Source organism: Lycium barbarum, chromosome 6 (assembly GCF_019175385.1).
Source record: "Lycium barbarum isolate Lr01 chromosome 6, ASM1917538v2, whole genome shotgun sequence".
NCBI lineage: Eukaryota > Viridiplantae > Streptophyta > Magnoliopsida > Solanales > Solanaceae > Lycium > Lycium barbarum.
The window spans coordinates 15,356,083-15,371,258 of NC_083342.1; the positions used below are offsets into that span (position 1 = coordinate 15,356,083).

The 15,176-nt window shown below is 36.1% G+C and overlaps 1 protein-coding gene across 2 annotated transcripts; it reads left to right on the top strand.

Moving 5' to 3' along the window:
• Positions 1–331: 331 nt before the first annotated feature.
• LOC132600851 (uncharacterized protein At1g24485-like) lies at positions 332–8,349 on the top strand. 2 transcript variants are annotated; one of them, XM_060314269.1, is made up of 10 exons: positions 332–519; positions 1,213–1,738; positions 2,581–2,665; positions 4,380–4,773; positions 5,536–5,668; positions 5,784–5,852; positions 5,953–6,024; positions 6,458–6,529; positions 6,806–7,062; positions 8,041–8,349. In XM_060314269.1, the coding sequence occupies exons 1-10, from the start codon at positions 456–458 to the stop codon at positions 8,169–8,171; spliced, it is 1,803 nt and encodes a 600-aa protein (XP_060170252.1). In that variant the 5' UTR covers positions 332–455; the 3' UTR covers positions 8,172–8,349. The 2 variants fall into 2 exon arrangements, with proteins under 2 accessions (XP_060170252.1, XP_060170250.1); XM_060314267.1 differs by lacking the exon at positions 332–519 and adding an exon at positions 641–1,125.
• Positions 8,350–15,176: the final 6,827 nt, after the last annotated feature.

The window sequence follows — 15,176 nt, forward strand, 5'->3', positions numbered from 1 at the left end:
GTTTTTTAGTACTGGTTGGTATTTAATATGAGGCCCACAATTATTATTTTTAATATTAGATGTTGTTTAATATATATGGGGCCCACAATTTTTTTTAATATTAATTGTTGTTTAATATATATGGGGCCCACAATATTTTTTTATTAAATTGGAAACGGGCCCACAATTTGGAAACGGACGACGAGAAAGAAGAGCCCAACCGGCTCTTATTAATAGTAGAAATATTTATCATTAAATTGTCTAGCTGGAATAGTTAAAAGGGGTATACAAAAACAAAACACATGCAGGGTCAACTTTTGCCACTACATTGGCATTAAGCTGGTCAAGGATATACGTTAATTCAGTTCCTATCTAACAATTACTTCAACTAATAACACAATATTTCCTATATAAGGAAACCTTAAGCTTCATTGTCTTTCTATTCTATTCCTGAGCTCATCATTCTCTATCTCAGCATGGCTAGCAGCCATTTTCTCCTACTTGTTTTAGTTCTTTGTGTTTTCTCAGTTTCTGCTGATGGTAAGCTTACTTGCATCTTATTATACCTTTTGTAAACTTTCTTCATTTGCTCTATTTAATCATTTGATGTGTGAAACCTATTAGTCCATTAATTCGAATTCATGCTAGATGTGTCGACTAAGGAGTATTAGAAATCTACTTGCCCAATTAACCGAATTCGTGTTAGATCACAGGTCCACTAGGGGGTAAAGCTACCTACTAGAAGATTTTCAATTATCATATGATTCAAACTCGAGACCTCAGATTTAGGGTGAAAGGATCCTAGCTATTCCACCAGACCGTGGTGGCATTGATATCCTCTTACCAAGACTAATCCGGATTCGTGTCTGATAGGTCAACTAGGTGGTATCGGAAACGTACTGGCCTAGCCTACGTAATCTAGATTCGTGCAAGAGCTAGGTCCACTAAGGGTGTAAAGCTACTGGCCTAGTTAATCTAGATTCGCGTCAGCTAGGTCCACTAAGGGGATAAAGCTACCTACTAAAAGGTTTTCATTTCCTATGATTCAAACCCGAGACCAACAGTGGAGGGATCCCAACTTTTCCACCAGACCCTTCGGTGGCGTTCATACTTTCTTAAAGCCTTTTTTTAGTTTAACCATCCGGTGTCCGTGAAACTCTTAGCTATCTATTATTTTGCTAGCTAATTTCTTGATTCATTTTTAACTTTTTTTTTTCTTCCTTTCATTTGCAGTGTTCGTGAGCCTCGATTGTGGGTCATCAGAAACATACACTGATATTGAAAATTCCATAGTTTGGTTAGGAGATGAAGACTACATGAGCAATGGAGAATCCTATGTTGTACAATCCAACAACTCAGTATCCCACATAATGGACACACTTAGAGTGTTCACAAGCAGGAACAAGAATTGTTACCTAATTAAAGTCGAAAAGGGTGGACGAGTTTTAATTCGAGCTAGCTTTAACTATGGAAATTACGATGGAAAATCAAATCCTCCATCATTTTCACTTCAATTTGATGGGAATGATTGGGCCAATGTGAAAACCATGAGTGATCAACTTGTCTACTATGAGACAACTTATGTTGCTAAGGGAGATTACCTTAGTGTATGTCTTGCTCAGACAGTGGCTGATCAGTTTCCTTTTATATCAGCACTTGAAGTTCGTAGTTTGGGTTCTACCATGTATGATCATGTTGATGATAATCATCCTTTGTTCTTGAACAGAAGAATTGCTTATGGTTCTAACCAAACTATCAGGTAAACATTCTAGCCTCCTCAATGTTATGTTGCTTCTCTTTATGTTAGAGTTCTATTCGGCGTTAATAGTGGTGAAATCAGAAATTCTAATAATGGATTCAAAAAATGCAAAAAAAAAAAAAAAAAATGTCATGGCTGATATTTTAACTTGTGATTTAAAGCAATTTTGAGTAACCTCAGTTGTCGTAATAGAAGCTTTACTAACTTGGTTTAAAAGACGAGAAAAGATCTAACAAGTCTTAGTATTTAAATTTGTGACCTAAAGCATAGAGGTAATTAATTATGAATAATTTTGCAAACCACACGACGGATTTTTGACTATTTTCCTTCTTTTTTCTTTAATTTTATAGTCATTTTGTTAGCGGAGTTGACAAATAAGAGCAAACGCCTGCCGATTTTGTCACGACAGGAGCATAGTTGACTCCAACTTTAAACGGAGGATAAAAGTAGACCATTCGCAAACTACAAGGGCAATTTTGAACCTTTTTCCTCAAAAGATTCAACAATTTAATTGGACTCCCTTTTGACCATGTAGTTCTGCCTCTAGCGCTGATTTGGACAAAAAATATTTGTAGTTTTTTGTTCTTTGTGTCATATATGATCATATCATTATCCTGTCTTTCAAATTAAATATAACGACTTGATTCTAAATTTCTAGTGATGAAGAATTATCTTCTTCTCTTTTGTATCGGATTAAGACAGAATGTAAATTGAGTGATATAGTGAAGATTCATAAACCCTATTTCAATTTACTTGGTCTTCAGGCTTAGAGGCTAATTAATTTTTCGAAGCTATACAATATTTTTTTTCATTAACAAAATTCTTTTTATCACAACCAACAGGTACATAGATGATCCCTATGATAGAATATGGGTGCCTGGAATTCCTGGAAATTCATTAGTATCACTCACTAGTGATGCCACAGACATTGACACCAGGGGCGGAGCTACAGGGGTGCGAGGGGTGGCAACCGAACCCCCTTCGTCGGAAAATTGAACTAAATATATATGGTGAATTTTTTTATTCATGTACAAATATTATTTTTGCATCCCCTTAACAAAGGGAGATTCTGGATCAGTGGATGAGGCGCTTGTGATTGAGCCCGCGGTCGTGGGTTCGATTCTTGGCAATGACACCTTTTTTAACATTTTTCATCCAGTCCCTTTAAAAAAAAAAAAAAAAGATTAACAAAAACGACGTCGTTGGACTCTATTTTTTTTTTTAAAGCAACCACTAAGGAAACTTAGTGGAGGGATATTATTAAAATATAATAGTCAACAAAAGTAAAAACCAAGACAAAAGCAAAAGAATAGCTGGAACAAATCCAGCCCAAATAAAGTTCAGCAAAAACAACTAGAAACGTGAGCCATTGGGGATAAAAGAATCCCTAATTTCAAAAGTGTTAACATTGTTCTTCACTTCTTTGTCAACTCAATTGTGTTGCTGCCTTCGCCCATGGCTTCCAATTCCAAGGTTTTTTTTTTTTCTTTTTTTTTTTTTTACCATACTCAAAATCACAATAAACCCATTATTGTTTCTTGTTAGTTGTTAATCAACCCATTTTGTGAAATGGGTAGCTGACCCATTTTCCATCCATGAACCCCAAGCCTTGATTGTTTTAATTCTTAAATGTTGTTTGTTTGCAAAATTGGTCTTCTAGATATTTATTTTTAGCTAATAAAAGAATCAGAGTGTAGATTTTTATTTAGTAATCAATTCCCTTTTATGTGTGCTGGAATCTGGATTGTGGATTTGTGGTTAAGTTGTTTTCTTGCTTATTGAGACATTTGGTAGAGTTTTTCTAAATATAGGATCATCTATAGCCTAAGCAAATATTTTTCCTCAAAACTTTGAACAAGTGAACCACTAGGAACATAGTTCTTCCAGTTTTTCTGTGGCTTTAGTCATTGATTCGATAACTTTTGATGTTTATACTCATAAATCAGTGTTAAAGTAGGTTATGATCCTATATTATAATATGGGATATGCTTAAGGTTACTGATTATTTTTTGCTGTATTGCTATATACAAGATTGAGTTTTTATTCTCACAGTTAGATGTCCTTAAATAGGCTTTATTTTATTGGCTTTTAAGATTGACATTGTGCCTTTAATTCTAACTAATTTTTTTATTATAATTCAGTCTCAAAAGTCAGTGAAGAATTATTTTACCAAAGTTCCAAAATCAAGTTTGGACTCTCATGATGAACCTAATCTAGAAGAAAATGTCAACCACTCAGAAGTACCATTGCTTTCTTCTCAGGAATTTGATTTGAATTCTTTAAAGCATGATCCGGGTGAAAGAACTCAAATCTTGGACTTTCATCCAAATCATCGTGATGTCATTCGAAGAGAATACCTTAGGAGAGGTCCTTGTCAACCTCGGCTTAAAGAGTATCCTAAAACAAATGAATAAGAGTTATTTTAGTGGTTGCTTGGTGCCTTATGTAGAAAAAGATGTGTTTAATAGGATCTCTAATGATGTTATTATAAAAACATTTCAAGGAATGAAACCTCGTCGTGTACAGTTGTAGTAATATACTTGCACTTTTAATAGAGAATTGTGTTTGTTTTGATTTCTTCGCGTGTTTATTTTTTTAATTTTCTTGAACCCCCTTGTCAAATGTTCTGGTTCCGCCCCTGATTGACACCACTCATGAAGATCAACCCCCACAAGAAGTGTTACAAAATGCAATTTCCACAGCCAATATATCAAATTTCATAACATTGAACATGAGATTTCTTCCCATTGATAATGTTCCAATCTACATGAGCATGTACTTTTCTGAAGTGACTCAACTTGGTCCCAACCAAACAAGATCCTTTAGGATTTTCAAAGACACTGAGTCTTTTTCAGACCCAATTTTGCCACCTTATGGGAGTTTTACTCAATTGTTTGTTAGCAATCTTACTGTTTCTCCAAACACTACATTTTCTATTGTGCCTACAACAAATTCTACACTTCCACCTCTTATCAATGCCTTGGAAATATTTATAGTTGGAGATGCGTTGACTGATGGAACAAACAGTCAAGATGGTACGTACACCCTGTTACTCCTCCTATTTATTTATGAATTTACTTATACGCACTAACAATAAGGACTTATATATCAGTGTATTTTAATTATTAGGAGGTAAATTGTCCTATTTTTCAGTTGACGATTCCCACTTTTTATGAATGGTTACATGTAATTATCTTTTCGATTAGCTAGTAGTGTAAAAATGCTTACACGTATATAGAAAGTAATCTTTGTTTATGAGTTTGACTTCTATATGCCGAGAGTATAGAAAGCTGGAATGCATACACACTATTGTTGATTTATGAATTTAACTTATATATACTAATAATTTGTATACAATTTTATACTATTTGTGTATTTTAATTTGTTGTAGTACATAACTTCACCTACTTTTCAGTTTAGTAATTTTGCTTTTGATGGATGGTTACATGCACTTCTTTTCCAATGGCCCAATGGGGTAAAATTCTTATGTGTTGTCAACATATACAAAATAATCTCTATTTATGAGTTTGACTTCTATACATTGAGTATAGAGGAATGTATACACTACTCATGATCATCTAAGAGATAATTGTAGATAATTTCATAATAAATGAAATTAATAACTTGAAAAATATGGCAGATCATCACCTTCTACAACAGGTTAAATACACTAATAATATACCATTTCTTTACATTGTCGGTATACATAAGTTAAATTCTTTATTTATTGATATTTCTAGTGTTGTTGAATTATATATGGAAAATTATACTCAGTACTATATGATATTTTTATATAGTGGAGAGCTTAGTATCACTGCAAAACGAATTTGAAGTATTACAAGACTGGAGTGGTGATCCTTGTCTTCCATCACCCTTTACGTGGGATTGGCTTAATTGTAGCAGCAATGATCCACCTCGAATTACAGCACTGTAAGCACCATCTAATAATCATTACTAATAATGATAAGATAATAATTTTTAATATGACAATTTTTAATATGTGCTCTTAAAGTTAATTTTTCTTTTTGTTGAAATAAAATTGCAGGTACTTGAATGGCTTCAATCTGTCAGGATCACTTCCAGATTTTAGTTCCATGGATGCTCTTCAGACAATGTAATATTTTTTTTCTCAGATTAATTAAAATACATTTCTTCCTAAATAGGGATATTTTAATTAATTTCATAATCTTTTTTTTTTCCTCCTTGGATTGCAGTGATTTGAGTGACAACAATTTGGATGGACGTATTCCTGATTTCCTTGGCACCTTACCAAATATTAAAGAACTGTTAGTATAAAAACAAGCCTTACATATTTTATGGATTTAGGTTATGTATACGAACAGTATAAAAAAAATTCTTTCTGTCTCAATTTATGTTATGCACTTTCTGCTTTAGTATGTTCCAAAAAGAAAAAAAAAAGACACCCTTTTATATTTAGAAATTATTTAACTTATACTTCCCATTTTATCTTAACGAGATGATTTATACTGACACAAATATTTATCATTTGTGTTTTACCATAAATTCCAAAAATCTTTTTCTTTCTTCTTAAACTTTATACCAAATCAAAATGCATCGCATAAATAAGGACGAAATACTTTGTTCCTTTATAAATTATAGTAATTGTATAAATATTTCTTACGCGGTCATTATGTTCTTATCATAAATATGCTAAAGCTTTCTATCTTGATACGACAGATGGTTTTGTTTTTCTTACAGGAATTTAGCAAACAACCAGTTCAGTGGAGCAATACCTGATTCAGTGTCAAACAAGAATGGCCTAACCATAGAGTAAGAAAAGCAACTCTACAAATATTTCATGTTACATTTTTTGGACTTAAGTAATGTAAAGGGCCAAACATATATATAATTTAGTAAGTTTCTACTACAGTCGAACTACTTTATAATAACGATTATATGTTCGGATAGTTTTTAGCTGCTATAGAGAATATATAACATAACATCATATGAAAATCGGTTTCACATTAAGAAACATAGGTCATTATAGTGAAATGTTATTATAAAGGATGGCTGTTCTAAAAGTCTGATTGAATTTTTATATTTCAGTATTTCAGGCAATTCAGACTTGTGCAGTACATCTGATGAGTCTTGCCAGAACACTGATTCATCATCATCAGGAGATCAGCCAGCAACTCGATCTGCTAATAAATCGCCAAAGAATAAGAATAGAAAGAAGAAAAACAATCTGCCTATAATACTGGGTTCTACAATTCCAGCCTTCTTCCTTATCTGGGCTATTGTGGGTATTTTTGCTATTTTACACTACAGAAGCAAAGTGACTACTACATCTGCTGTAAACCCGGGTAAGGCTTTAGGAAAAAGCAGCTTTCATTTTAGTATTCCCTTTTTCAAACTGTTGTGAAATGTTTTACTTGAGCCGAGGGTCTATTGAAAACAACCTCTCTATCTCTACGAGAAAGGGGTAAAATGTGCGTACACTCTACTCTCCTTAGATCTCACTTGTGAAATTACACTGGGTATGTTGTTGTTATATTAGCAAATTAAATACAACATGATTTTAGTTATATGTATTTACTGGATATGAAATATTTACACAAACAAGTCACTTATAAGTGTTGGGCTAAAACGGCCCAAGATACTCTTCACATGATGTGATATTGTCCGCTTTGAGTCAAGTCCGTACGGTTTTCCCCAAAAGGCCTCACATCATTAAGAGTATTCAACTCCTTATAAGTAGCTTCTTTTTCTTTTCAACTACCAATGTAATACTTTGTTCGCACACCCCACAATAAGTTAATCATAAAGTGAATGTGAGTATATTGGGTAAGCTTATAAACTTGATCAAATTAATTTATAAGCAATTTTTAACATAGTTACGCAAAGGGTAAACTCCCAAAGTGCTAATAAGCCAAATCATGCAAAAAAACATAAGATGATTACCCTTAACCTATGGTTTTTCAGCTTATGAACATTTTTAATTTAACCAAATATTTTACTATTTTATCTTTAAGATCTTGTATAATTCTTAAACTGCTCTTCCCAATATGAAACTCCTAACTCATTGCCATTCAATTTTATCCTTCGTTCATCACCTTTTGCATATATATTTTTAAATTTATAATTTTTCTAATAATTTTAAGGACATCTTAGTTATTTTAATAGAAAAAATCATTTATCATCACTTTTTTATCAAATACGTTAACAATTTATTATCAATTTCAGCATTACTAATAAAAATCTTTACACTATTATTATTGTGTGTGTTATATATATAAAATTAGTATGTACAAATATGCACTAACCAAATTGCAATTTTTCAGGGCAAACCAGTGGAGGCAACACCCCTTATGGAGGAGCACAAGGAAATAATGTAGATAATATTCAAATGGCTGACAAGTTTGATAAGGATCCTGAGGTTGCTGGCCAACATGAGAACTCAACAAATGTATAGATGATCATGTATGTCTTAATTCCGACAGGAAAAATAATGCAAGGGTTAACTATACATATGTTAGAAATGTTAACTTAATTTATTCAGTTGGTAAATTTATTCAGTTGGCTAGCAAGAAAATAATGCATGTAATGTGTAAGGTTTTGTTGTAATTAAGGTTTTTGTTGTATCGTAGTAATTGTGCTTACCATCTGAAACCTGATTTTTGACCTCCCATAATTTACTTTACTTACTCAGGGTCTTTGGATAATAAATAAGATAATTTTGCACACTCGCAAAGATTTCTGAATAATTTTAAACAATTATTCAGGTTAACATTTTTTTTCTTCTGTAAATTAACAGGGGCAATTTCAAAGCTTTATTAATGGGAAAATTTCACTTATAAACAATTTATGGGTCAAAATTACATATTCATAGCCCATATTTTAAAGTACAAACCTGCAGCCCAACATTTCATGGCCCAACTTGAATATTCACCTTTATACAACAATATACAACTTTATACACCTACTGTAGATAATGTATATACCTTGTATAAAAGTGTATAAGACTAGTATACAATATTATACAAACTTATACAAGTTTATACATAATGTATAAAGGGCATTTATACATACTTCTACACTGTATAATAGTGTATATAAGGTGTTTAAACACTTACCGGAACCCTAGATCTGACGACGACGACGACGGCGCCGGCGCAACCACCATCGACGGGAGATCTGGTGGTAGATGAAGAAGACAAAGCTTCTCTCTTCCTTCTTTTCCATCGACGTCGGAGTTCCGATCTACTAAAAAACAGCCAACAAAGCTTTCTCCTCCGACGAGCCAACGCTGGAGCTCCGGCGAATATCGAACCAGCAACCAAAGACCAGCCCCTCTTCGTCTTCTCAATACTGGAGCTCTGGCAACACAACCAACACTCCACCACACAACACCGGCAGCTAACTAATCCGGCTAAAGCGTGTAAGAAAAAAAATGTTTGGCCAAACCAGGTAAATATTTTACTTGAATTGGCAGACAGTGTAAAAATCCCTTTATTAATTACTCGGGAATTTATAAGCATTTTACAGTACTTTCTATAATTCCCCCGGCAGCTGATGCAATTTCAAATAATTGTTAATCTAATTCAGCAAAAATCAAGAAAGTTAGATAAAAGGCATTTTTATTTATTTATATCCAAGGAACCTGAGTAATTAAAATAATTCGCTACTTTTACCCCTCGAGCTTTGAATTATTGTTATATAGGCATGTTTGTGCCACTTATGGCAAAATTATTTTTAATTATGATTTTTAGCTTAATTATTATTATTATTGTGCATTAATGACCACCTCATAGTTAACCAACTCATGGTTCAACACAGCTGGGGTCAATGTTGCAAATTTCTGAATTCCGGACGGCCTTAATTGAAATGTCCAAGTCTTGGACAGATTAACTGAGGACGTTGATGCAAATTAGTCTTAATTGGTTAAATTAAATACCGGAGTAAGGCTACGCTTGCAAATAATTAATTGCGAGGATATTTATGCAATTAATTACAATGATTGACCGTAGTTGCAATCTTTATTTACTGAAAGGTCAATTTGAGGCTTTTTCTGCAAAAGTGGGTTTCAAAACTCTTTTTAATTTTGTTACGTCTCCAATCGCCCTCGTTTTAATTATTTCTTTTTATGATTACGTACTTTGAGTAACAACCTTTTTATTGGATTATTTATTTTTTCCCTACGAGCGTATATACACTCGATATGTGCGTGTATACGTGCATAATATGCAAAGGGGTTCAGTTTTCTTAAAAAAAAGTATAGGGCCAGGTCCAGCCCACAAAGGGGCTGACCCGGCCCAAGCTGCAATATAATACTCCCTCGATATATCGACGAACATAAGGGGGGTCTTTATGTTATTTTAGAGAAGCGGCTAGGGTTTCAGCGGCTAGGGTCTCAGCGGCTAGGGTTTCAGCGGCTAGGGTGAGACCCTAGCCGCCTCCCTACTCCCTCACCCCTCTTACCCCTCCCAGGTCAAATCGTCAGTACTGTTCGCCACCAGTGCAGTGACGTCGTTGGGTGGTTGAAAGAGGACGAAACATTTAAGGCTTCATCCTTTTTCCTCTGGTTTTGCCCGATTTTTCATCCAAACAGCCCCTTAAGGTACGATTCGCACTATAGGTCTTTTTTTTTTACTTCATTTACAGTTGTAAGGAGCATTTGTGGCCGTTGATTGGCATGAATCTTGAATCTGAACCCTTCCTTTTGTGATCTGAGCTTGAAACTATGAAGTCCCACATCGTTGTTTTAGCCGTTGAGTGCATCCTAGGGTTTCTATAAATAGAAACCATCTTTCACCAGTAAAAGGGAGAGATTTTGAAAAGGGTTAAGAAATTGGAGATATAAAAATTCTCTAAGTCGAATATTCTTTCAGTTTTCTTAAGGTTATTTCGATTTGCTCGGAAACCTAGTCTAAAATCTTGATTTTATTTCATTTTTGGTCGCTGGGCTTGTGTTTGGAGAGGGGACTTTTTTCTCAAATCCACATTTGGTCTTGGCCGTGCCCAAAAAAGTTAATAATTTTTTTGTTTATGGCCTTCCTTTTAATTCCTGTCGATTTTGCTTTCATTTGTTTATTTTTGAATGGTTTGTTGTTAGTGATAAGTAGTTGTTTCCAGCATTAATTGTTATGGTAATTTCTTAGCTTAACTAAGGCTTGGTGTGATAAATGTAGACAGTAGATGAGTGTTGTTGGTTTGATTATATCGTGTGTGACATTTGTTCCATTGGAGTCCGGTTATGTTGTAAAGATAGCCTAGTTTGATATGCTTTCATTTGGCTTGTTCTTGAATGGTCTGTTGTTAGCACTAGATAATGTTTTTTTTTTTTAGCTTTAGTTGTTATTGGTAATTTCCTTGAACTAAATTTTGGTGCTGATGGGATAAATGTAGGCAGCAGGTAGTGTTGTTGGTTTGATTGAATCATGTTATGATATTTGTTCTACTTTAATGAAATTCAATTATTCTGGTAGAAGGAGTTTATCTCTATTCCATGGGTGGAGTGCCTGTTTTCTATGAGCTTAGGATCAAGAATGGGTTTGTTTGGTTGGGATGTTGGCTGATGTTTGCTTGATATTAGTGTGGGATGAGTAGCTTAATAGGTTTAAAAAGGGGGAAGGGAGTGGCTAGTTACTTTGGTTGAATGAGAAGAAGGTTGAAATAAGCTTGTAGTTGACAATTATGATCCCAGCCTGATCCTGATGAAACTTGTTAAGATTAAAATGGTCAGTAAGGGTATATAACTTGGTCTAGTGCTGACATATGTCTATAGTATGAGTCCTACTTGCTGTTGAAAGGGGAAGGGCTATGTGGAAGAAAGTAATTCTGAAAAGAAAGATGTGATAGCTTATCTGTCTTCCATGTTTGTTTCTCTGTGAATTATGTGAGCCTTTTGTTCAGAATTTAATCATTTGCACCTAATGTTAGCCTCATGTCTGGAAAATCTTGTCTGTTTGTTCAAGCTTTCTTCATCATGTATAATATTGATACCATGTTTTGGTCTCCTGTAAGGATGCAGACCTAAGAGATATAATAAGACTGTCTTCATGTGATTTTGTAATGGTGTGGCCTTGTACTACTCCATGATCACCTAGCCTTATCATCTGTTTCTGTCAGACATTACCCTTAGGTGGTTTAGCTCAACCTCTAATCTGCAGCTTGTTCTTTAACCTATTACATGCCTCCTATGTGAACCTCTACTGGATTCAGTGTCAAAACTGAGTCACTTTAAGTCTGCTCTCACATAAATGATATCCGATGTCCCCCCCCCCCCCCCCCCCTTTATTTGTTCATGTTTGCTTAGTAGAGACCTCCTCATCTCTTTAGAGTATATGTGTTTGGCCTAAGAGTAGCTTGCATCCCCTTATGATAAGTATGCCCTGCCTGCTTTCCCTCCTCTTTCCCTGAGTTTTGCTTTATTTTTCTCCCAAGTTGCCAACTGAACTTGTATGAACTAGATCTAAACATATACCTTGGCACTTTCTTTGATTGGCCTTGAACCAACACCTGTGCATGGTCTGCTTCAACTTTAAGCCCCACACCCCTTCCCTTTACATTCCAACTTGCATGCTCATGTTATTTGTGTAAATACCTTATCTAAAATTGGCATGCATATGCATTTAGCCACTTGCATATCACCTTGCCAAGCCTTCCTCTGGCATTAGCCCAGGCTCAAACTAGTTAGTAAGTGTCACGACCCAACCCCGTGGGCCGCGACTGGTACCCTAGCTGGGTACCCGTACATACCTACTTAACCGAATTTCGTATCATACAGATTTTTTTTCTTTTCAAACAGATGTTACAGAAGTAGGCCGATACAGATACGGCACGCGCGCAAACATATATATACTTGAACATACAGAAATTTATAGATAAGCCGATAAGGCTAACATACGAATAACGTCATACAATCGTACGTACCTACCTGAACAGATGTAACCCGTAACCCACACATCTATCTACAGGCCTCTAACATACATACAGAATCATATGACGGGACAGGGCCCCGCCGTACCCAGAATTTCCATACATACAGAACATACAGATACCAGAAGATGTATATACCAAAGTACATGCTCCGAATCAAAAAGAGCTCTTCAAGATAGCAGAACCTGTGCCCTAGACTGGCGGCGGGTCACCGAGTACGTCTGTACCTGCGGGCATGTAACGCAGCCCCCAAAGAACCGGGGGTCAGTACAAAAATGTACCGAGTATGTAAAGCAGAAATATATGAAACAAAATCATAATCTGGACCGGAAACGCAGAAATATACTAGACAGGCTCATAAGCCGGACAGACAGGGTCATAGTCCCGACAGACGGACAGAATCATGGTCCAGACAGACAGAATTAGAATCCCTACGGATATACAGAATCAGAATCCATATGGACATACAGAATCATAACCAGTCGGACAGACAATCCGGACGGACAGACAGAGTCATAGCTAGTCGGACAGATAATCCGGACGGACAGACAGAGGCGTAACCCGTCGGTCAGATAATCCAGACGGACAGACAGAAGCGTAACCCGTCGGTCAGATAATCCAGACGGACAGACAGAAGCGTAACCCGTCGGTCAGATAATCCAGACGGACAGACAGAAGCGTAACCCGTCGGTCAGATAATCCAGACGGACAGAGAGAATCATAAATCATACAGACAGACAGAATCACACATAGGGTACAGGAACGTGGTCGCCACTCCTGCCATTAGCACCACAATACGTCAGATATCAGAAATTCTTCTCCGATCTCCGTCACACATCATAACATAACCACGGTACCCGGGGGCGGACAGATAACACAGCACCCCGAGCCCGGACACATCATACTTCATAATATATCCTCGGTAACCGGGGACGGACATATAACACAGTACCCCGGAACCGGACACATCATACTTCGAATTTCACATATGGGGCTCGGCGGCCCATCCGCACGATATACATACCGGCCCGAGATCCGGTGAAAGGAATCATAGCACATGCACGAACTGATTAATGAAAAACCACATACGTACAGATCGTCGTACAGATTCAACGGAACAGAAATAGGCCAACTGGCAGATCGAATCAAAGTATTCAGATAGTTTTCAAACTACGCACCTACACGTCACGTGGGGAGGCACGACAGATCATAACCCGAACCAGATTTTCAGATATCAAAACCATATGGTGAGATTTATATAAAAACAGTCATATTATGTTCAAAATGATAGTTCAGATGTTGCCTGTGAAAAACGGACGGAAATGAGGCAATTTAGATCATTCACGGGGTATCGGGGCTCCGTGGGCCCACCTCGGACCAACTCGGGGCAAGATACATAAATTACTGATAAAAGACTTTATGAGGTCACCCATAATCATTCGGAAGTATTCCGACTCCGTTTAGGAAGGTTTCGTACAAAAGCATACTTTAAAGATATTTTATAAGGACATGGTTTCAATCTTACTGAAGGAATTGGAGCAGATTTCCATATCGAATTCCGAGGAACGGAGTCGTATTTAAGGCTCGCGGCCGAGCCTATTATGTTCAGAACATGCCTAAGAATGAAGGGAAAGACTTTACATACCTTAGTTGCGTCTTACGCTTGTCCAAATTCAATTCCCGTTTCGCTCAAAATCTACAAATGGTCACATTTACCAATTGTCAATAGTAAGACTTTTAGCATTCTTTAATTCACTATTTGTCTACAGAAATTTGGGCAGCATCTCCCCTGCTTATATGCCTAGCCCGAATTTTTAATTCAGCAGCCAACAACAACAACAACAATACCAACATCAATTATAATGTTTTCAACTCCAAAATATCTCATAAAACAGCCCACACGCTGTTTTCCAACTTTCATAACTAATTAACTCAGCATACAATTAATTAATCGCGTATTCTTCGTAAATAAACTAGTATTAGCACAAATAGTAAGAGATTCATACCTTTCTCCCCTTAATATTGCTTAATCTCCACTTTTCCACGCTAAATTTAGGCCACCACACACTGTTATTTGATTCTGCACCAATAATTATACGCTACCCGGACTGAAATTTGGGATTTTATACCTGGTTTGGGCAAAATTTGGTTTGGGGAGTTGGGGAGAACTCTCCAGATTTTTGGAGAGTTTTTGGGGTGTTTCCTTCGTGTTTTCAACTGAAAATGAGGGGGGTTTCCCCCTTTTGATAACGTTTAGAAGCTGCCAGAAGCAGCTGGAAAAATACTCATCGCGATCGCGCTGCCTTCTGGCGCGATCGCGTAGAGTTAATTAATTCCTTCTGCGCGTTCGCGCCCCCTTTGGGCGCGTTCGCGCAGGGTTAATTTTCTGACTGGATGTTCGTTCAGTAAAACGGTCATAACTTTTGATCCCGATATCGTAAGAGGGCCCACGACCTATGGATGGAAAGATAATTCAATTATCTACAACTTTTATTTCTGGGCGTTTTCCCAAATTCCAAACTTATAATACCGGTTTTTC

Bases quoted from the DNA above. Each gene is read 5' to 3' on its own strand.
- LOC132600851 (XM_060314267.1), top strand. From the start codon at position 1,020: ATGATTCAAACCCGAGACCAACAGTGGAGGGATCCCAACTTTTCCACC. The intron at 2,666-4,379 runs ATTGACACCAGG...GTTCCGCCCCTG, and splicing joins TCACTAGTGATGCCACAGAC to ATTGACACCACTCATGAAGA. The intron at 4,774-5,535 runs GTACGTACACCC...ATTTTTATATAG, and splicing joins TGGAACAAACAGTCAAGATG to TGGAGAGCTTAGTATCACTG.